Source organism: Antennarius striatus, chromosome 19, assembly GCF_040054535.1.
Source record: "Antennarius striatus isolate MH-2024 chromosome 19, ASM4005453v1, whole genome shotgun sequence".
Taxonomy (NCBI): Eukaryota; Metazoa; Chordata; class Actinopteri; order Lophiiformes; family Antennariidae; genus Antennarius; species Antennarius striatus.
In genome coordinates, this window is record NC_090794.1 from 9,141,662 (window position 1) to 9,166,364 (window position 24,703).

The 24,703-nt window shown below is 40.8% G+C and overlaps 2 protein-coding genes across 4 annotated transcripts in view; one reads left to right on the forward strand and one right to left on the reverse strand.

Moving 5' to 3' along the window:
- The window catches only part of atad2b (ATPase family AAA domain containing 2B), a 62,876-nt gene extending 58,634 nt beyond the window's left edge, over positions 1 to 4,242 (forward strand). Inside the window, exon 28 of the mRNA XM_068341995.1 lies at positions 714 to 4,242. Within this exon, the coding sequence (XP_068198096.1) occupies positions 714 to 755 (42 nt within the window). The 3' untranslated portion in view covers positions 756 to 4,242. The remainder of the gene's footprint in view (positions 1 to 713) is intronic.
- Positions 4,243 to 4,370: 128 nt separating this feature from the next.
- The window catches only part of LOC137613114 (kelch-like protein 29), a 196,872-nt gene continuing 176,539 nt past the window's right edge, over positions 4,371 to 24,703 (reverse strand). For all 3 annotated transcript variants that reach the window (XM_068341998.1, XM_068341996.1, XM_068341997.1), the window contains 3 exons: positions 16,226 to 16,419; positions 8,146 to 8,290; positions 4,371 to 5,747 (listed from right to left, as the gene is read on the reverse strand). In XM_068341998.1, coding sequence (XP_068198099.1) covers positions 5,564 to 5,747; positions 8,146 to 8,290; positions 16,226 to 16,419 — 523 coding nt within the window. In that variant the 3' untranslated portion in view covers positions 4,371 to 5,563. The remainder of the gene's footprint in view (positions 5,748 to 8,145; positions 8,291 to 16,225; positions 16,420 to 24,703) is intronic.

Consider the following 24,703-nt stretch of genomic DNA (forward strand, 5'->3'; position numbering starts at 1 on the left):
CCAGGTTCAAGTTGAGTCGGTTATCAAGATCAAATATTCAATGACTATGTTGTCAGTTTTAATTCTATTTGTGTCTGATCCCTGCTTAAAAAGGGATGTTGGCTTGGATGTGTTCTCTTGAGAAAGAACTTAGGCATCAAGACAAGTTTCTCATTAAGCAATTATTGGCATGTAAGACAGTTAAGGTTAATAGCTGATAATTAAGTGTCACTATTTGTGTAATTACATTTTTGCCGCACTAATGTGAGAAGTCAGTAAAGGATGACAATGCCTCTTTGGAAAGTTTAGCTCTTTTAAGAAGTGCAGGTTTGCTCTTTGCTGTAAATTGATAGTTCCTAAGTTTTGTTGTAGATGTTGAAATTGGTAGCAGCTTCTGTCACACTGACTCAGCTATTCAGATGACAGAACACACACAGGGTAACATCACCCAGACATTAATCATGATCTTACGCCGGTTAACATCCATCTCTGGCTCTGTTCAGATTTAGTCTGTGTCAAACTCTGTTTTTTTCTTTCTTTATTTTTTCGAGAAAATCTCCTGACTCATTCCACCCCAGCCCTGCTTCATTTAATATCATTTATCATTGTGAAAGATGTTGTTTGCTGTGAGAAATTTTCAGGCAGCATTGAAGCCGCGACACACAGATGGTTTATAAACACATCTGAGTTTTGCTGTGCTGGTGAGACTAAGCGGTGTCTATTTGTGTTTGCAGGAGATGGAGGAGAGGATCCAGCATTTTGATACATTCCTGTGAGGTGGAGAAAATACCTGTCAGGTAGATCCTAACCATTCTGGGACCACAAAGAGACAAACTGAGAGACTGAGAGGAAGAAAGCAAGAGAGTCCTTCGGAGTCCAGTCCTCAACAGACAACAGAGAAAATTCGGTGCTCCTCCTCACGGGTCGAGGAGACCCAACGAGATGTTGGGGACAGACATTCAGTGGTGCTATCATCTCAGGAACCTGGCCAGACCCAGACTCACTCTACATAACCAAACTCCTGAGAGCGTGTCGGTCACACACACATACACACCCCAACGCAGTGACGGGCAACCATGGTGCTATTTGGGTGCTATCCTTTATCAACGCTGCTCTTGGGATTACTTTTTAACCTGGACAACTAGCAAAACCAACAGATGCGTGATGTCACATCGCAACCTGGTCACGTGTGTTCGGCGCTGGCTGTGCGAGCGCACTCACTCACACACACACACACACACACACACACACACACACACAGACACACACACACACACACACACACACACACACACACACACACACACACACACACACACACACACACACACAAAGCCTGATAGTTGGGAATGCATGCATTTCTACCGACACAAATCAGAAATGCACACACACACACACTCAGATTGTCACCAGCAGTAGTGTGAATGTGGAGCGCTGCTAGGAGATGAGGTCCGATAACGTTCTGGACCACTTAGCCCTTCTTGCCCTCGAGAGGAACACTTTCACAGTGGTCATTTGCCCCATGTTTTCTATGTGGATCTTTTTTTCTTTTTAAGTTTGTTTTTTTAAAGCTTCATCGTTAATTCAGCATCTCTGAGCCACCGTCAAGGACACTCACAGAACAACTATTTAAAGAAGAAGCTGTCGAGGGAACATTACCTGGTTGAGGTTAGCACAGCAGGACTAGAAGCAATTTAGTCATCAGGAGTATGAAGCTGCTATATTCCCTTTGTTTCTGAGTTACTGGTGAACAGGTTTAATGTTGCTATTTGTCAGCTGTACAAGCACCTCACTTGAAACACCCTCAGCATTTTGGTCGCTGAGCCCACCTAAATACATCTTGAACACTTTCCATCTATACTCAAGCTGTGCCCATCAATTGATTTTCCTACCGACACCCCGGCTGTGGAACGGGAAGCAGTACAAATTGGAATGCATCTCAAGCTTGCACTGCCTAGCGTGTGCCTTATTTAAAATCTCATATGAACCGAATTAAATCATCTATGGTATTCTCTTGACAATGAACAAGCTCAGATTTGGGGTGTATGTAAAATCATCTGTCGTCATTCACATCTTCAAACTTGGCCAAACAAAAGACACAAAATGCAGTTTTAGATAATACTCACTTCCTGTTGCTGTCGTTTTGCAGAATATATCTGAAGCACTTATATTTTTGATGATCTTCAAATATATTCACGACCTGTTCAAATCAGACCTGCTGGGAAGGGAGTAGCCTCTACCGGAGCAGACTGAAGTCGTACAAAGAAGTTCACAACACCAGCTTTTCTTCAGTTTTCACCTACAATGCACAAGTTACTGTGCCATGAGTTATCTCACTCCTCTGAAGGTACTGACATGATGTGGTCTGTTCACAGGAATTCTGTTTCAACCAGTAAAATGTTCCATTGTCACAACAACCAATGTTTTATGTTGTCTTTTTGATAATTATTTTTTACTTTTTTTATACAGTTCTTTGAGTTCAGATCGTTTTTCCATGGGTAGTAAATGCATATTGAACAAGGCCATTCTAGGCAGTGCCCATCACTATAGCATACAAAGCATTACACTGTTTTTATTCTATCACATCTGTACGTTGAAGCTGTGGATTTTTTAAAAAATTTTGTTTGTTCTGTTTTTCACACCAGACTTGAGATGAATTGTAATCTGTGGCCAATTTAGCTTTCTTACTGCAGTGAATTAACTAATTTGCTGCACCTCCATAAGGTTTAGTGGTGTTTTCATGGTTTGGGCGATGCCATATTTGGAGCGGATGCTGACTGTAGAAGGTCCTTTTCCTCTCAAAGCTCTTTTTATCCTATCCTCAGACTTCTTGGTGCAAACCAGACCCAAGGAAACCTCTGCCTTTTCTCAGATCGTAGGCGACAAAAGCAAAGACCATATGCAAACAGGCAACGACATGTTAGCACTTGGACTACTGCAGAGAGGAAAAAAAACAAAACAACGCTACCTCAGCATAATTTAATTAAATGCGAAAACTGTTTACTGGGTACACAGTATTTCTCAACTCCAGAAATACTGTTGCAACATCCGCAGTACCATCTAAGGTACCAGATCAGTACATCCACAGCTGCTGCAGTAATCCAACAGTTGTTTATTTCTCTGATTTTTATGTATGTTTGCATTTGAGCCAGATGATGATTGCAGAAATTGTAATGATATTTCATGGTCTGTGTGTTTTTATCGCTTTAGTTTCAGATTAATTTCTACTGTACCTGGACACTGAGGAGATAACTCATCTATTCCTCTTCCATCTATCACATACCTTGTTGGTGCGTTTTCTGTCTCTTTACTCTTTTTTTTGTGTGTATGAAGTTCTGTTCCTTTTTTTGCAAATGTTCATCTCATGATTCTTATTTATTGTTCAACATGTTTTACATTTAATATTCAGTAAATTGTGTTTTTGTACTTTAAATTTAACAAATTGGGAAGTGTCAAGTTTCCATTTTAACAACTTTGCTGAACTGCGTAGCATTTGTGTAGCAGGTTTATTTGGCGTGGGATTAAAGGGTTTACAGGTTTCTCAGGTTCAAACACATGATAACATGCCCTTTCAACTTTTCTATTTATTTTTGGTGTTTGTCATTCAAGTGGTTACAGACTGTGGCATACTGCTAGATACTAATGCTAGGATTGAAGTGATATTTAAAGAAAATGGAGTGTCTGTTTAACACAACCCAGGAAAAGAAACAGGACCACAATGAATTTCTGTTGTTTTTCACTTTGTCTCCAATTTCTGCCAAAAGTATTTGTTTTTCTTAATTTAAAACATGTGGAAATAAAATATGGGTAGTCAAATGTCATACATTGTGATATTTCTTCCTATTTTGAATTGTAGCCAGTTTGGACTAAACCAATTTTTGTCTGGTAGTTGAGACTACTTAGTCCAGTATGCAGAAGGGGAAGGTTTGTTATATCCTGAATTACTTTGTTCTTCCCTATTTTTCCACAGTTTTAGCCAAGAGTTTCCATAGCTTTGTCATTATGTTCATTTGTGTATTTTAACACACCTGTTTGCAACTGTTATGTTAGTGTAAGTTATATTTGAAATGAAACATTTACTGTATTTCTCAAATGAACTGCTGTGATACTTGAATAAAAGTTCAAACTGTATAATTTTAAGAGTTAATTTACTGGAAAATAAGTTTAGGGTTCACTACAGTACACAAGTGTTACACTTAAAAAGCCAATTTAGAAATCCATTTAGGTGCGTCTTTGTTTTCAAAATTCACAAACGACTGTTTTATATGCAGAAATCAGAAGCTTGTACTTAAAATTTTAACAAGCAATATACCTGTATTGAGTTGCATGCTTTTAAAAACATTTTTACACCCTTCATTCTTTAGACAGTTTCCAAAAAAGACACTACACTGTTCATTTTCTGTCATATGTATTAGGTTTCAATAATAACTGTTAATTTCTCCTTTTTCGGGTACAGATTTACAGACATACCATTTTGAATCCAAGCTATCAGTTCTTTTTTTTTTCTAAAAACATTTATACAGAATTGCCTTCAGAGTTTAAAATATACATATTTCCTTCCTGTATTTACAGAATACCAACCCACCAAATGTGGTTTTGTGGGTCGCAATGGAACACATTTGTATTAAACAAAATGAAGGTGTAGACTGATGAAAGACAAAACATGGCTTGACAGATAACAGTCACAGGTGGTAATTGTGCTTTTTTCCAGAGGAACTGTCCCAACTTGAAAATCTGAGCAGACGCCAGCCAGTGGAGGAATTCCCCCTCACTCTCCATTCTCTCTTTGTCCCGAAGATTATGAATCAAAGGAGGAAAAAACAAGATGCACAACCTCCAGATGATATCTCAATCAGGCTGGAATCGCAAGAACAGAAATGCACGCTCTTGCTTCAAACCCTTCCTGACCCAGATTTTATGGTTTTTCCTAAGTTTAGAAAGTCATTAAGGAACCGGGTTACACAGAGTTTAAAATCTGCTTCTTAAATTGACACATTAAAAATTTCACTTCCTGATTCAGTGGCGAGAGCAGAAATATGGTGAATCTAATGAAAGAAGAAAATAGTTGGTAGATTCATCTATTTCACCTTTCCTCCTATCCTAAAATATGATCTCACACCAAAAAACAAACTGCTCTCCAATAAATGAGTACAAAACATACCTGTCCAACATAGTTTCAAAAATCTAGACCTGTGATGGCTTTCACTGAAACAGTACAGAAACAGGAAAGAGCTGACATTACATAGATCTAGAGAACATAGAACTGAAACAGTGAAGACTTTATGGATAACCAAGGATTTTGTAAGTTACTAAGAGAGTCCCTGTGCCTGTTGGATGACAGGATGAACTACTACCATGACACATACAGTACTGAAGGTTAGGCATTGCCACCTGACATGGCTGAGTAGTTGAAAATGAGTACATTCTGCACAGGGCTTTTTTTAGGGTGTGGTAACTGGATGAATTAACGGTGGCTTCTAGTCCAGAGGTGACCGACCGGTCTGGGCCTAAGCTGCCATTGGTCTTTGTCCCACACCTGGAGCTCAGCTGGTGTTTGGCCTCAACCCGTCGTGATCAGCTGCCTTCAGCCACTCTGAATATACTTTTTGATCACCACGCAGCCATGTCTGAAAAGCGGACAGGGCATTGACTGTAGGAGGGTCCAAGTGTTGGTGCAAGGGTCAAAGGTTTCCATGTTGCCGAGGGCTGGACCTTCACTGCTCACAATGCCTCCTGTGGCATAGATCTTTCCATCCAGGATCACAGCACTGTAGAGACACACACAGTTATGGTTTCATCTGTGATCAGACTTAAAGAGGTCAGTGGGAAATGTCACTTTCAGGTTCTGTATGGCTAGTTAGCTTAGCACAAAAACGGCCAGCCCATATTAAAGGCGATTGAAATCTACCAGCATCTCTCATTCAATGACAATTAAAATTTCAAATTATCAATTGCAGCAAAGATAAAAACAAACACACAACCTAGAAAAAAGAAATTTAATATATTGCTAAACCTTGCTGCAAGCTTTAGCTTTATACACGGTAAAGTGGTTTAGTGTGTGTGTGTGTGTGTGTGTTTTATTTATTTATTTATTAGAATTTATGCCTTTGTACATATCTAGATTGTGTTGCTAACCATACATACACTCACTGGCACTCAATTCAGCCTAAACAACAATTTTTTCCCCCCAATTTGATGTGATGCGGATCTATCTGGAATAACAGGAATGCTGATTGACGAACGTGATCATTGCACAAGTACCGGTATGTGTGAAATCTCGCGGTGCAGCATTATCACACGACAAACAACATGCCGGTGCTTTAATGGAGGGTGTATTTAAATGCTGGCTGTGGGATGATAGGGCTTTTATCATAACTCCTGTAAAAAACATTGTGAAAGCAAAAGACTTAAGTGGCCATTCCCGAGTTCAACATTCCTGCTCGAGGTTGAAATGACCTATTCCCTCTACAGCTACATCAGAAGTGTTTCAGCACGAGCAAATCCAATATTTCCTCCTGCTGCTGCTTCAAATTAAAAACAAGGACTATTACTAACAATAGTGATGTAATAGTGAGAAATAATCTGTGTCAGAAAGATATATGGGTGCAAGCAAATGAGAGCTAATGTGGCTTTGATATTAGCAATGACTCACAGCAGAAGGAATTTTGTTATTATTGTTAATCATGATGAGACAACAAAGCCAAACAGGAGACAACATCTTCATAAACATACTGATTGTCACGCTGGGGGCCATGCCTGAGATGTTTCACATCCTTCACACATGCTCTTGACATGCCCAAAGAAAGCTACTTTGTAAGATAGGAAGAAAAATACAGATTACTTTCCTTCTGGAGGGCGAGGGAGAAAACTAATAGCAAAGATCAGTACAAATGTGCTCATTTGATATGAGAAACAGAAACAGGAGTTTGTGTGCAGAGAGGATTAAACTTGGGCTGTAAGCTGATTAAGGCTTTGTGCTCCTATTGGGGTTTGGAACGATCTGCATTTACATAAGGTGCACGCTAAAACGCACACGCGCGCACACAGAACAAGCAACGTGCAAGCCTATTGCACAAATTCAAAAAAAGATTATTATATAAAGCCCAAATCTACTCAGAGAGAGCTGCACAGCTGATCCAAAATGGAAAGAGAGCGCCGGGCAAAAGCCTGGAGCTGCTCCTCCTCATAAACAGAGGGGAGGCGCAGACCCGCTGAAGGGGAGGATATCTGCTCTCCTACACGATGACCTGCTGGACTCGATCTTGTGTGCAGGAGCGCGCACCACGGATGCCGCTGTTTTCTGAGCGCTTCCTCTGGCTGCTGTGCAATTTTGTTGCTTTCACTCCTTCCTCCTCTCTTGTGTGTCAGACTTAGTTAAATGTAGCAGAACAGCTGCCTGGCGTGTGCTTCTGCAGCTTATCAATAACTCTGACAACATGATTTATGTTATACATTCTGCACATAAGATCACTGTTTGTAATTGCCTCCCAAATGGATTTCGTGCACGCTGCTTTTCTTTCTCAGCTTTTGCAAGAAAAAGGGCTCAGGCCTAAAAATAAATAAATAAATAAATACAATAACAGTGAGTTCATTACCCAGAAAAGTGCAAACCTCGGTGAGCTGAATGGGATATTAGAATGTGATCCCACTGTTGATGTTCATCCATCTCCCTTTATATCAGCCATTATGCCTCCACATTAAAAGTTGCAGGTTTGAACCACCGCTTCTTTTTCTTTTTTAGAATTGCAGTCGACCGGCTGTGTGCAAGTAAACAAAAGCCGTCTCTGTTTTTCAGATTTCCTTTGTTTCTCCCAGCATGACAGACAGCAGCGTTACTCATCAAGGTGCTTTAAAAATCAAGTCCATGAATTGGGAAGCAATTTTTTCCCGACATGGTGCTACGTTTCACAGCCTTGGCGCTTTGTGCTGGAAGTGTTGTCAGCCTGCAACCGGCTTTGTTCAACGTTTAATTAACCGGCCTGAATACATTTTACATTTTCTCTGTGCAACTGTTTACCTTTTATGACACCCAGACTGACAGCTTACTAATAGGCTTGACTTTCTCTTATTTTCTGATGTTGTGAAAAAATGTTTCACACTAAACTTTGAACTTAACACTCAGGACTGTGTCTACTGCGTGGTGCTACTGTGTTAATAATCTCTTACCTGCAGAACTGCCGAGAATGGTTCATGTTGGGACCGGCCTTGATATTGCCTTTGTCTGGATCGTAGATCGTGGTGGCTCGAGCGTAGGCTCCTCCCAGGATGAATATAAAACCATTTAGGCTCACTGCAGGGGCGTATTTGTTATCTACAGACATAGAGAGACAGAAAAGAGAAAGGAAGAGAATTGTTTAAGCAAATACAGAGCAAATTTCCATCCAGTAAAATGGCATCATTTTATTTGTTTTTTCATTTATTTCACAAGATCTGCAGCAAAAAAAAAGAAAAAGAAAAAGAAAAAAATCATCATCAACATTCTCCTTATCACTACAGATGTGCCATTTTCCAAGATTGCTTTTGGACAAAAAAAAAAATGGATGGCAAAACAGTGGAAAAAAAAGAGTTCATAAATCCTTGTGGCTTTATTGTGTTCTGTTCACAAATATGTTTAGGCTTGGCAGCAATATAAAAGAGTTACCTAAGTCCCAATAATTCACAATTGCATTATGCCTCCCAGCGCATCCATAGATTCACATTGTAAAAAAAAAAAAAACCCAAGAAAAGATCGCTCTGCAAATGTATTGAAAAATATGAGCACACAGGTTGAATGCTGCATACTGTATAATGCAATCTGATACAGTATACAGCACATGAAGAAAACAGAGGCGTTGGAACAGGGCTACTGTAAAATTATAGATGATAGGAAACAAAATGAAACAGTGGTTTGTGTGGAATGATGCCATTGGAAACCTGCAGCTTGTGAGCACCAGCCCTGCTGTGTGGGAAGAAGAAGTGTATTTCAAACCTAGAGCAATTCCTCTTGAGCACACTGCAGCTGGCCAATTTACAAGCAGCATGAATAATGCACAGACACTTGGCCGTGAGCTGCGGTCCTCGCTGTTTTCTGCCACAATGGACAGACATCCCTCATCGGAGACAGGCAACGGGAGGAAGAATGTCTGACGCCTTAATGACGGCGCTGGAAGCCCAAAAAGCTCCACTAGTGTGATCGAGTCGCCCCCCCCCCCCCCTTTCCTCAGCTGCTCAGAGGAGTCCTACATGTTTAATTAACAGGTCACCTCTGGAGGCGAGAGGTGTTTCTGGTGTGACAGTGAATGAGCTACCGCACTTCATCTCATAATGTTGGGTAACAGCAACACTCGGGGTCAGATTCATAAAACAGTGCAGATTTATGGTTGAACCTGTGTGTCAGAAATAGAAGCAGACATATGCACGCATGCAATGATCGTGTGATTTATAAAGCTGCATTCATGTATGATTTCATAGATGCACAAAACCTATCCATGCCCACAGTTTCCCACAAAAGGATACAGACAGGCCTTCAAACATTGTTAGCACATCAATATGCTAACTAGAACTGCCAAAGAAAAGAAGTAATCATAACATTCTATTAACAGCAACCTCATGGGTAATAAGAATGATAGATCCACCGCACTTCAGTCAATGTCGGTCGATTTGAATGACATTTTATAGAATGGTATATGTGGTTGTGAAACTAGTTAACAATATGAAAAACAACAAAATTTCCCTCTCGTGCCAGTTCTCTCACCTCATCTTTAATCTTCCCCTTGTCACATTACCGGCAGCTATAACCCTCTAAACCCCCCGTGTGCGTCTGGTTTAAATGTATGAGACGACACATTTTGCACGGCAACATCAGTTTATGCGTGGGAAAATAGCCATGCAGCATTTTGTGCGTGTGTATCATTTATATGTCCGTGAATCTACATCCACACCGGCAACTCCATGAGGCTACACTCAGACATGGCAATGTTTTAACGCCAAGTCCTGCCTTCCTGTCTGTTGGCACTGACAATGATATCATGATGAAATTACGCGTGTTCAACATCAACTTGTTATGTTATGATAACATTTGCTAATTATCTACTAAGTAAATTAAAAATGTGTGATCGTGAACCTGGCACAGGAATAAATGAGGTTTACCAAAGGTTATCTGAGGTTAATCCTCTTGGGGAACATGAATGCATTCAGCACAGACCAAAGCAGACTATAGAGTATAAAACAAGAATTGTGATCCTTCTGATTAATGAGTGTTGAACGTTAACCTTTACATTACATCATGTGCAGTTACTTTCACAAAGTCTGAACTTCTGCTGCAGCAGTCTGAGGCTTCCGCTTCATTTTCTGCCCTTGAGAAACAATTTGCCAGCGATCGGCTGTTCTCACATTCCGCTTGACGTGTTCATTTTCATCTTGTTAACTTCATCTCATTCATGTTACCGCCCGCTTGTGTGCGCGCATGTGTGTTTGTGCATGCGTGTGCCAGCACAACACACTAAGCATGTGTACATGATGATTTGTGTTACCCCTCATAAACACAGAAGGCTTTTTTCCCCCTACCTGCTAGGTGCCTGAGGCGTAATCATAACAGGATGCTCTCAAAGAGAAAAAAACCTATTTTTTTCCCCCACAGAAACTCGCACCGTCGTTTCCTCCCTCTCATGGACCCCACAGCAAGCAGCGGGTTTGAGTGCTCGGAAGACTACCGTGCAGATATATCGTATCCTTGTATAGCATGCCTCAAAGTGCTACTCTACAGCACTTTGCTTCTGCTTGTATCCCCTGGCCGACAAAGAAAACAAGCCCTTTCTGCTTAAACAATAGAGATGTTGTAAAGAATGCACAAGTATCCTCAGCGACAGCCGAAAAACTTTCAAATTCCAGACAAACCTCGCAATTCCTGACGCCTAACAATGGATTTTGTCTGGTTTTGCAGCTCTAGGGGTAAAGAGAGGGAGCCAAGAATCCACAACTGACCACGTTCTACATCAAAAATGAATGAAGGGATGGGGAGAGGGGGGAAAGACGGCGAAACAAGAGTTTTTAACACGGCAGCGGCGATAGAAGTACAACTGCGCCTGTGGGGTAACACGGGCTGACGCAGCCTCTCACACTGATAAAACAGCTTAGTCGCCGAGACTGAGACCCTCGGGCTGAGGTCAAGGACAGTAAACAAGTGAAAACGCACACAAACACGGCTATGATGAAATTGGTGGCTGCTGTTTAAACAAACACATTGCTGTTCCCTCACATCCTCCTGCATCCAACCCGGCACATATCTGATTCTATAAACTACCATAGAGATAACACAAACACACACACACACATTATAGCTCACTCAATTATACCAATACTGTGCACTGTACAGATCTACGTAGATTAGACTACTGTCTGATAACAAGTGATCACCACAAAGCCACAGCATCGCATCACCAAGGAAGCATGTGGTCAGCGGCAGGATGAAGAAAACAAACACGGAATAATCAAAACATTCCCCTTGTAGACAAAAAAAAATAGGATGAAATACTGGGTATCCTCTCTAATTTCCGGCGTCTCACTAGAGAACGCAAGCAGGTGGAAATAGGACAAAGAATCATCGGTTCTTGCTGCAGGGAGCTCAGATCAGATTGAAACAAGGTAACTGGAGCAGCAACAACTTTATTCTTCCACTGACACCCTTTCGTGAGTTGGTGGGAACAAACGGCAGCCTTTTAAGTGACGGACCTGAACAGCAGAGACAGGTTGAACTATTTAATATCAGGATCATGTAGCTGGAAGCCTCTGATGCCTGGCGTATGCAAAAATGTCACCCATGGAACCCCTTCTTCTCCATGTCCAGATTAGAGCTCTTCATCACCGTGGACATTTGGTTGATGCATCACTGAATGAGCCTTAGTTCTACCGTCAATTTCCCGATAGATCAGTCTGGACGTAACATAGCCTGCCCTTGAGCCCCTGGAGCCAACCAGTCGATGGAGGCTTGTCTGTCAGCAGTGGATGCACACTGGGTGGATGCTGGAGACCTGTTTAAGTGTGTTTCCATGCGGGGTGTCTGTGGGGAAGTCATTATATTTGCAATAGTGACTCTGTAAGTGTGTTTTTAAAAGGTCGCTTTCCTTATTATAAGAAAGCATTTTTTTCCCACTCACCTCTGGGGGGTATCTGACACTGCAGATAATTTCTGGCTTTTTTATTTCTGCTAGCTTTAAGTGGGTGTCAACAGCATCTATTTATTCATCCTCCATAATCAGTACCCCCACTGTTCCACTGAGCATGGTGGAAACAGGTTTTGTTTGTGCTATTTATCTAAAATCCGTTGTTGGAAATTAGTTAGAAGAGAAGAACTTGTCAAAGAGCATTTTAAAAGAAGCCCACAACACAATAAAGTAATTACTAAAGTAGTCTCACAATGTTAAAGATGTTAAAGGAACTGAAAACAAATCAAATTCCTGAATTTGCCTTTTTATCTGGATCCACTCTGTAAGGAAATGGGATCTTAGTGGTCACATGACCACTGTCACTGAGCTCCATCATAATCTGTCCAGCAGTTCTGGTGTAATCCTTCCGATATAGGAACAAATAAACACATCGATCAATGCTGTAAGAAGATTAGCACAGAGCAATGATAAACTCTGACTTAAAGACATGCGTAAGTGTTGACGTTGGCATCCTAACTTGTCTGTATAAAACAGATTAAAGTTTGGGTCGTGGTAGTAGTTTGAGTCATCTAAATTTAAACACAGACTGAGATGAAATCAGTAACTGAGACTGAGATGAAATCAGTAATTTGGTATTTAAAGATCATGTTTGGCGTTAGTTGTAAAGTCATTCATCCTGAGGGAGGAGCAATTCAATCAATGAATCGCTCCACTTCAATCTAGAAGGTGGGGAGTACAGATATTTAAACTAACACAAAGACCCTCACTAAAGTTGATTCAAAATCACTATTATACCTCACTACAGTCGTTGAAGACACAGGTAGTGAGTTTGCCTAATGGGGTATCATATGAGTCATTAGCATTATTATCACTCTTACAAAGTGTGAACACATTTTTTGGGGGAAGAGACACAACTTGAAACTCCCCACCAGACAGTTAAACTTTCTTTCACCTGCACCGTGCTGAGACAGAGGCATAGAGAGATGTCTCAAACATTGGATCAGAACATTTGGGTGAAGTGACCATTTAAGTAAGAATGAAGCTCCATAAATAATGTACTGCATGTGAGGAGCTCAATCATACCCCCACATCTCGTCCGTATGCTACTCAGGAGACAGATAAACGAAAAACAAAGGAAAAAGCTGATAAGGCTGCTGAGATGCATCGTAATACACTTCTACAAGAGAATATTTTTGGCACAAGTAATATTATTTTTCACTCTGCGAGAGATAGGAAGTCAGTTCTGATAAGTGTTTGTGAAACCCATTTGCAGTTCATGCGGGAGACGGTCCATGCAGAGGGAAAACACACACACACAGCCCACACATGCATGCACACACACGCACACACACTTGCAAAAATGCACACAGTTGTATTTGTGTCAGTCGATAAGATAGTGCTGAGAGACTGCAAGACTGAGGCATCTAGAGGGGAGGAGGCAGTGAGACTGCAGGGGGGAGGGGGGGGAGAGATGAACACAGAGATGAGAGAGCAGGAGTGAAAGAGGGAGGCAGAGGGTTGATCTAGAAGTGCTCCCCACCGGCTCACTAAAATCATCGTCGGCCCAATTTCACAGAGAACACTAAACCCGTCCATTATCTCTTGGCTCGTTGGCTGTCAGATGCAGGCTCATCTACACCCTGACAGATGATGGTCTGTCTGTCTGTGCCTGTCTATCACACACACTCTCACACACAGACAGACAGACAGACACAAAAAAATGCAAAAAATTACAAATAGCATCCACACAAGTTAGATCCTAGTGGTTCATGACATCATTTATTCACAATGTACCTGTTCCCCTGGTGATGTACTGTATAGTTTATGTGAGATAAAGAGAGGTTGTGTGTGTCTGCATCCCTGTACAATATGTGTTGGCTTGTATTTGTCAAACCTCTTCCAGCTTCTTTGCCAGACCTTAAAAACCATTTGATGTTACATAATCCTAAAAGGCTCTTAATACAAAGAGGAAGTATCCAGGTAGCGGTACTAGGGGACCCGTCACCATGCTCGCTCTGTAATGACACAGGAAATATTTTGGTTTCAAATACATTTTTTGTTTCTCTCTGATGTCCACTGCTCCTAGTGTTGCCTGGAGCAACAGTATGTCACCATCTGAGATAGTAATTCCCTTTTTACAAATGCAGCATTTGTACAAATCTTTGCCCTGAGAATCCACCATGAGGTACTTCTTAAAAGCGGTAATCCAGCATTAAAAATGTCTGTCAAAACATGTACTTTTATACTTACTGCAGAATGCTATGAGTACCCCATAGCATACTCACTATGACTCAAATGTTGAATGTGGAAGCACAGTTCCATTCAATTTGAGTCAGGATCGGCTTGAGGATTACATCTGTTGAACAGCAGTTGATTGCTGTCGCTGCTACCGAGTTTGTTCACTGATTGTTGAGTAAGTGAAAGAGTGGTCCAGACCTGCTTTTTGGGGGGAAAATAAATTGGGATGTGATTTACTGCTGTTAAAAAAAATAAAAAATAAGTTCAACAAGTTAAGGTGGTTTTTTCATCCAGTTCTTGAAAAGAATCGATATATTTCCAAAAAATGGCACGACTGTTACTTTAATGCAAATAATGTAGTTCTGTATCGACTTGGCTTGTGTTGCTCAGACACAAACATTTGAAGGTCATGATTAAATCAAAGGAAATCATCCTTGTACCAAGAATATACAGTTTTCTCCTCAAAGAAACTTGCCACTGTAAAAGGTCTTTGCACTGAAAACACAGATGTCATTTAGAACCGTGCAGAGTTTACACTGTGTGATTTTCCTGCGACCTCTGGAGTTATGGCAGCTGGTTTAAGTGTTTCTTTTGATGCTGCATCCTTCACGAGTCCCTAATGATTCTAACTGGAATGTGGTTGCAGGTCTGTACAATGAATAACTATAGAGTTCATCCAATAGCTTGTCAGCTTGTCCCTGTAGGGATCACCACAGTGTGTCCTCTTTTTTCCATTTTGGATGAACGCTCAAATTTATTTGGCAAAGTTTTTTTACTGCGGGTGCCCTTCCTTCCAATCATCTACATTTATCCGGGCTTAGGACCGGTCTACAGTTGACACTGGCTTGTGCCCCCGTGGGGCTGCAGATGCCGGGGATACATTCAAAGAATGCGCTCTATCAGTTGTAATTTTATCTGTATCTCTTCCACAACAGTGAAAAACACTGAGATGGAATGAGTGAGGGTTAATAGAAAACACTGAATGTGATGATAATAATGTTAGAAAAGGTCTTACACTGATTACTGAATTTCTATTTTTTCTCGGTGAATATGTACAATATAATAATGTCTGGCATTAAAGAATAAAATCCCATTTGTAGAAGGCTTCCTTTCATTTGCATTTTTAAAGTTCCAGTTGTTCATGTCTTACCTGAGAGGAACTATGGGACATCCTGATCTAGATTTGTTCTCCCACAAGCAAAGAAGCTTTATTAAAACTCTATAGAGGCTAAAATAGACTATTTTGTCAAAATGTGATGCACACACCTAAAGGGGCATTCCCTGTTTATGTCGTACAAAGGAAACACAAAGCGTCCACACAAGATTCACCCTCATTCTGTATTATTACAAGGATTTTTTTTTTAAATGACTAACAGCAGCACATAATATGGAAGGTGCTCAAGTGGGTAGAGTTGTGAGAACACTGTCGCTAGGCAACCAGGCAACCAAAATCGAGGTTCTCTCTAGCGAGACAGCAAGATATCAATGACCAGAGATGAAAAAAAATTACATACATATATAAATGGTTACAGTATTTGTTGCAATATGAGCCTTTTCCAGTTATAGTCTCACACATATTTCATTTCTCTGAATAGTTTTGTTAGTGAGGAGGCGGTTCATATCAAAATGGCAAAAGCAAAGGCATATTGAGAAATGAGCAACCACACATTTGGGAGTATAAAACCACAACCTGGTACAAACAGTTTCAAAAATGAAACCTCTGCTCTTGCATGGTACAAAAACTGATGCTAACAAAGTCAATATGTCCCCGAAGGGAACTCTTGTCTGCTTTGAAGGCTATGTGTGGAAAAAAATGCAGGCAGTGAAACTGCATCTGTGATGAACTCTGTTGTCACCCGTCTTACCTATCATGGGTGATTCAATGAAGCTCCAGGTGTTACTCTGCGGTATGTAGGACTGGAGGACCCCTGCTGACCGCCCAGCCTCATTCACACCTCCAAAAACATACACCTTCCCTCCGCACACGTTGGCTGCAGCCGAATGGACCGGCTTGGGAAGAGGAGAAACCGTCTCCCACTGGTTGGTGATGGTGTCATATCTGGACAGAAAAAGGATAAAGCATGGATGAGTAAAAATTAAATATCAAAGGCAAATAATGAGACATAAAAGAGTAGATGCAGGTCACACACACACACACACACACACACACACACACACACACACACACACACACACACACACACACACACACACACACACACACACACACACACACACACACACACACACACACACACACACACACACTTAGGACACAGGAAAAGTCTGATTTTAAAAGTTTCCCCTGCTTTGCTCTGAATTCACTGTGAAATGGTCGTTCTGGCTGCAGGGCTGACAGACATAATTAGCAGAATGCCTGAACCACCAGGGAAGATGAAAAAGACCAACAATTATGTACAATGACAGCAATTAAAGTAATTACACAAAGCAACATATGTTGGGAGTTACAAGCCATTAGTCTCTGGAGTTGTGCTGTGCGTCAGCACAGAGCTTTGGACCTTTCTTAGCAGGAAAGACAACAAGTGTAAAAGTCAACAGAACCAAACAAGCTAAAATTGGAAACATCCAGGAAGGATGTAAGTGTAATTCTTCAAATTATGTTAAATGTGAGTCTTTAGACATGTTTGTGAGTGTGCTTTTGCCCCACGGCTCCATTAGCATGGTTTGTTAGCAGTGTAATCCCGTATCTACGGACCGCTGATCAAAGCAGTGGCGCCGCCAGCCTTCCAGCTGGAGTTGGCCTCTTCAAAGAGCTGCAAACACATCCCGGATCTTTGAATAAAATGCACATCCATTCGGAAAAAAGTAGTAATTCTTGATCAAGTTTTACTTTTAGGCATAAAAGATCCACCTTCATATGAAAGACTGTAGCCAAAAAACCTTCCTCATCAAACACTCAAAGAATTTTTCGATGCTTGCAGGAGTAGACTCTCATGCAGTCAGACAATGATGGGTGTGATATTTCTTCACCGGGGGTCAATGGCCCTCACTGTCTAATTTTAGGGAGCACACAGGTGTCTGCTTCTTTTACTTCCCTTTAATTCTCTCATCCAACATCTGTCTGTCCATCACAGACAGACATATTTCCAGAAGTATACATTCATATGCTTCACAGCTGCGACTTCTATGGCATGTGAAGCGGAGCTGAATTTAAATATAAGTGTAAGTCGCATCCACCTTTCTGCAAAAAGGCTATTAGATTTTGAATGAGATGAGACCAGGAATATTTGTGATCGCGGCCCAGCCGACAGCTGAAGATGGGAGGGGTCCAACTCGACTGGCAAGCAGAGAAATTGGTGACACACAAGACACTCAGGCTTGAGAAACACTCAAGAGTGCCAATTAGCACTGTTTAAACATTGACACTCACCAGCATCAGGTTGAATAACGGAACCTGCTGGGATAGAGACTCTAACTGTTAGAGTTTCTATTAGAGTCGAACACGTGTCTCATTCTGTCACAGATGTAATTACTCCTCAGACCACATCGGGGGATGTTCATAAATTTAAGGATCAGACACTGCTGAGTGAAGCTGATTACCGCTTAGACAAAAGGCCAACAAGACAGCAGCAAACAGCTGATCATTATGAGACTATAAAACTGAAAACTGGAATGGAAATAACAGCAGTGCAGTCTCTTGCTGTTTTTTGAGTTTTATTACTTTAAAACGATGCTTTACTTTGCTGTGAGTCTTTTTCAACCAAATAACTGTTCACTTAAAGCTGACCAAAGGTGACACATAGAGAGATGAACCCACATTTTTCACATCTTTTTTTAATGCTGTTTCTTTGTGTCTTTATCAACTTTAAAATCCTTTAATCATGTATGTCCAGCTATAAAACAGAACAAGTAACATAGTTGGGCCTTTATACATTTTGTATCGTCAAACATTCAAACCATCTGACAAAATGATGGTCTGTACGCCTTGACATTAAAAATGTTTGGGAACCACAATTTTAGATAATTTTTTCTTGTTTGGCCTGTTTTGATTGGCCTGTGTAGTTTTTTATAGAACATGTAAGAAAACTATTTCTATTCACATGAAATCGCATGAACACAGTTGAAACACTGTGCAGAACTTCCCCCACCAACAGACAGCGATATAATCTGAACTGGTACAACCATGGGAGCCAATCAGAAGTCTGTGTATGACATTATTACCGGTCTGTTCTTTACTGACACTCTAGGTGTACTGTGACGCCCCAAGGACAGACATCGAAGTGCAGCTGCTGCTCAGTGTCACACTTAAAATCAGAGTGAAACTCAAAAAACTGTGGATTGAATAGAAAGAAAAATCATAGCTCTACAACACATTTCAATACTTTCATGTACATCTAAACCTGGTCATGTAAACACTAACCAGGCTATTTTTCTTTTACCTTGGTCAACATTTACATTGAAAAGTTGTCACACGTGTTGCACCAGCTATTATCATGCTGTGATTTTGTTCTGCACTTTATATCTGCACAAATAATCATAGTAAGCCTTTGTTTTTGATATTTTCTTTATTATTATTATGACTTTTGTTCCTGATTTTCCAGTCCTAAATACTTGTCTTTTGAATTAACTCTACTTTCCAAAAATTGCTTACTGCCAACCAGTTTTTACTGTGGAATGAAAAATGTGACCCCCTGCGCTCCATAGCACATTCATAATATCGCTGTTCCTTAATATGATAAAATAATAACTACTTTGATGTGTAAATAAATAAAGAATTCACAAAGTAAACCTAAAAGCAGTTATTTTTTCTACGTCTGCCATCACGCAGAACATTTCACGAAGACTGTCAGCATGTAAATAAAACAGTTAATGACGATGCCATAAGCTAAAAAACCCCCAAATAAACGTTTTTTAACACTCGTAACAGTATGCACACATGAAAGCTCAAATGTTAGAAGTGGGTCAAAAACCAGGTCTCAAGTGCCATTATTGTAAAAATGGCACAGCTATCAGCGAGTCCAAATGGTCACGACTCGTGTCAAAGAGGGACACGTGCAGGTCAGGAGAAACGCAACATCTCAAAGTCTCAGTGGTCACAACTCTGATTGAATTCATCACACTTGTGAATCACTATCAAGCATTCAATATGAGCCGTGACATTAGCACTGACACCAAAGAAGATTTTAAGAGTGGGTGTATATGGTTCGATTATATCTCCAAGACAGAGGAGATAGAGGAAGAAGAAAGATGGAGAAAAACAACATAGTGCTCATTACATAAAAAAAACAACCCTTTCTCTAGCCTCTGAAGCTCTCCATCACATAGAAAGAAGCAGACAGCTTTTTGATTGCCACTAAGAGACTGTATGAGTTTATCCATCATCAGTTTGCACTGCTTCAATCGCTTTTCTTAAGTGTTTATACACAAAGACTGATCGGCACTTACACAAAGCCAATTACACCGAAGGAAAGAAAAAGGACCGACGTAAAGAAGCAAAGGAAGGGGGGGATCAAGGAAGGAGGCAAGGAGAGAAGGAAGGAAGAGTAGACGAAGAAATAAAAAATAAGCATAATCTGGTAAAGGAAACAAGAATGCTTACAGCAGCTTGCATGCTGCTGTGACTGACATGTCAACAAAGGAGAATTATGATTCAATGTCAGCTACGTGTAACAGGAACCCACGCATTGTGGTTTTAGTAAAACAGAAGCAGCTAATGTTTCCCTGGTCTGTGTTCGCCACTGACCCGTCTGCATAAAAACCATAATGCTCATAATAATCATAATGTTAAATGCTCAGTCACATCTGCCATATGTGCATCTGTATAATGGCAGATGGATTTGCCACCTCCTCCCCCCCGCCTCCTCCTTGCTTGTTATGCACAATAAGACACTGGCTTGTGCCCTCTTGCGGCTACATTGCTTGTTATGCATTATGCACAGGCAAAATTAGATCCAGGTTTATTAAGCCAGTCTGCAACTTACTTTTTTGGGAAAGTGTAGTCATTTCATACCAGGTGTGAAACACATGCACATTACACAAAAATCTCATATTAACGGACAGGATGTTGGTATCTTTTAAAAACTATTACAGATCTACCCGACTACATCAGACTTGCATACCAATTTAGTGTAGGTCTCTGTTTACTTTCTGTCAGTGAAAAAAGGTGACAGTGCCTCATTGCAGTGCACAGAATGACTGATAGGTGGTTGGCAAAAGTCACAAGCCACTTTTTTAAATGGATGCCACTTAAATCTCACCACACAGACAATTAAAGTAAAATTTTATTTATACAGCGCCAAATCACTCCAAAAAGTTATCACCAAACGAGCAGGTATAGACCAATCTCTTTATTTCAGTCAGAACACTCCCAAGTCATAATATTTATTACAACAGCAGCTGAATGAATTGGATTTTGATTTCAAGGCTCTGGTTTCATCATGCACTGCAGATATATTTACATATGGGCAGCGATGAGAAACCTTCCTGAACTTCTCAATCACAGCTTACATAAGCTGATGCTGGATGGTGATGGGCTGAAGTCCGTATTGATAGGCAGAATTGGGAATTAGTTGCTCCTTAGAACGTCTGCCAAACTGGAAGGGTGCATTGATGTTTGGGGAGCATGAAGCATGTCACATCCATGTGTTTGCTTTGTAACAGTGAACAGTGAGTTGTTTGCTTGAAATAACTCAGAATCCAACAATTTATCCATCGAGCAAGCATGTGGTGACAGTGGTGAGTACAAACTAAACTTTCACAGGGAGATACCTCAGAGGGTGACACTTCAGTTCCCCATGTCATACAACCTTTAGCATAAGTGAATAAGGTCAGAATCTCATAGGAAAAAATCCATTAAGATGAGGTAAATACTGCCGTTACAATCACACTGGAGTGGCACACAAAGGCTGACTGTTTAACAGCAGTTACAGTGTTCCCTCAACAGCTGTTAGAAGCCAAACACCCAGTAGTATGAGATGATGAATTAGCAGCAAAACAGTCCCTCACAAAGGTTGTCAACTATGTTTACGCCACAAGGCTCCAGACAAACAGTGCTGTAACCTTTAAAAACTGTGTGTGTACAATAGAATGCAACAGAAGTTATTTCTTTCAAGAGGAGCAGACATTACTTGCCTGCAGAGAAGAGCTGATGCTCTAGACTCGGTTGAATAAAAAGTAATGTCCTTAAGTTAGAAATTCACACGAATCCCTGAAAAGCGCCAGCTATCAGTCACTCTTGCATAAACACCATCTTTCTCTATCATCCGTGCTGCATCCATGTTGCGCTGATGAATCCTCGAGGAGCGTGAGCACATTTCGAGACTGATCGGTACAGCTGTGTGTGTCAGTGGGGAATATGGTTTCAAAAGAAACACAGTCAAAGATCTGATTGTAGTGTTTAGGCTGTACATTCATAACAATTTTATTAAATTTCGTTTTTCAGTCAGGAACTACAAAACCACTCACTGTCTTTTATTAATTTGCGAATAACTACCGAATCTGCACGGCCAAATGCAATTAAATCAGGAGATCTCAGCAAACCCATTTATTTGCATGCCACTCCATGTATGAAAGAAATTTGATTTATTTCCACCCAGCCTTTGAAACAGGCACAAGAAGAGAGGGAGCGCATACGCGAGTGCATCAAACCCTCATAGGCCTCTGTTTCCTGTCAGAAGTAATGAACTGAGAGGTTGTGATTTGGCTTGAGGAAAACAGGGCGGCTGAGTGAATCAGCTCCGGCCTGGAGGGCATTCTAGTCAATTTGCACACAAATACAGGCATAATTTGCTTACATTAACGTGTTTCACATTTGCCAAGAATGTACATTAGCAGCAAGGTGTGAGAAAATCTAAAATGCATGACAAAAATGTGGCGTGGATGAGAATGACTGAAAGAAATGGATGTAAAAGAAAAAAGTCAGGAAAGTGAAAGGGTTGATATGATTTGATACAATAGTTTGAATGTTTATCAAATCAGGCAATAAATAAAAAGTGTGCGGAAGCCAGCAGGAGAGAGAACGTCCATTTTGGCAAGGAGGGAGAAGGGGGAGAACTGAGAGTGGGAGAGGACAGACTATCTCTGTTGTGTCAGTTGCCATCTGTGTGTCAGAGCACATCACACAAACTGTGAGGCCACACATCCACCAACACACTCCTGTCTGCTGGGCACCAACACTGGTTCACATGAAGCACATATCTCCAAAGCACCATCGGCACGCTTCCTCTTAGGCTCGCTTCTTGTCACAGTTTGCGTTGGGAAAAGTGCACGCATATAGTAGCACACAACTGCTGCCAATCTCTAGCGAGTGCATGGACAAAACTGAAACCACATTTATGTTAGTCTCCTGGGGGACTAACATTTTAATTTAAAAAAAAAGAAGAACTGAATATTAATAATAAAAAGGTATGTTTTAGGTTTAAAGTGATAATATGAATGCTTGATTTGATGACATCTGACATTTCTGATGCTGTACTAATTCTGTACAAATTCAGGATTTGTTTTTTGCTACATTTTATTTCACGAACAACAGCTTTACATAAATTGTAAGAGATGAAAACAAAACCAGCGTCTTTGTGATGACTAATTTGAACTTGTTTGTATGCACCTCTGATCCCCGTGCTGATTTTCTCTGCATGTGACAGCTGCTTGTACCTGCATTCTCCCTGTGAGGTTGCGAATCAATGTCTGACAGTGAAATCCACCGAGTCCTAGCGTGTATAGGAAGGGCTAAGCATTGCTCAGAAATGTAAATGTTTGGCTATGCGCATCCTATATGAGTCACTGTGTCTGTAGCTTCATCTTGGAAACTGTAAAGAGGACATGACAGCAGCTGCTCTTCATTTTAACACGTAAATGATGAGGGCTCAGCTTCTGTTAGCATCAACCTCCAAATAGAAAACTTGAAATGAGAGAAGAAGAAGAAATCATACCAACACTATTTTCTGAAGGATGCACAATCCATTTGAAAAGACATTAGTGTTCCTATCCTTCAAAGTTTCACAGTAACTGACTTGATATATTGGGAAGAGTCATTAAAAATGAATGAATGTTTTAGCTAATAAAGACTTAATGTAAAATATCTGCAGAAGTGTTAATCAAAAGCAATGAAACATGAAGTCACTGTGACATTGTAAGCCAACTGCAAAGATCAAATTTAGGTGAGGTGCAGACAGTGTGGTGGTTAGATCAAAAAGTTCCTCTCCAGTAAATAAGAGATGTATTATATATCAGAAAGCGCCTCACTTTAATTTATCACTATGCAATTTATAAAATGACAAATGATGAATAGCAAACGGCTCCACTTTAGGACGCTCTGTGCAGAAAGCTTTGTAAAACATTTTTTTCAGTTTTATTGCAGACAAGAAAACATGACAGACGGATGGAGCACAGTCCTGTATCCCCCCTCCTCATTTTGCATGTAGCACAGGGATAAAAAGCCATTAAGCTAATCTAGCAAGTATTACCAGACTAACCTTAGTTTTGTTTGTCAGGTGTAAACATCCAACCTGATTTAATTTAGTGATGAAGCATAAACTCTCCTCTTTTGTGTGTAATGATTTTCAGAGGTAAAATCCCTGGAATATTACCCTTTAAATCATCCTGTGACCTGCCAGACGTAGCAGTGGGCCCCCTTAACCACCATGTTGTATAGTCTTGCTTTAACCTTTGACCTTCCTCCCATTGAGGGAGGAACTGTTTTATTCATCATTTTCTCATGATGCACACATCCGGCATGCTGTGTACGAGACATCCGGGAATCTGATGGAGTCTTGCTCTCCGTGTGGACGGCCTCGGAGCGTAGTCATCCAACAGACTGACGTCAAGGTCAGCCAAAGAGCCTCACACAAAACATGCTCTGCTGCCATCGCAGTTGGAGAGTCGCGCACACACACACACACACATGCACGCACGCACATCTCATTAACTTTGATGGATTACAGCACATTTCTGGCTAATAACGCAGACATACATGTACACACTCACACACACATACACACCAGGCTACGATGGCACATGCAAACACAGATGGACACAGACCTGTCACCTTCAACTAATCCTTGAGAGACAGAGAGCAATCCATTCACCGGCCACACAGATTTACCCATAATCCCCGTCAATGAACTCATTCAGAACAGAAGCCCACGTCCTCCAAGTGTGTGAATACACAATCAGCCCAAGTAAGTCTTCTCATAAACACTGTATGAAGATAAACCACACATATGCTGTGCAACATTTGTGTGAACTTAAAAAGGCACCTTGAAAAACTATTAGGAAGAGAGCCATCATGTGTGTGCTCCTTTTGTGCCTCGCTGTGCGAATCTGTGTGTGTGGATGTGGATTTAATTGGATGGGAATGTCACGTAGGACAGGGGACATGAGTG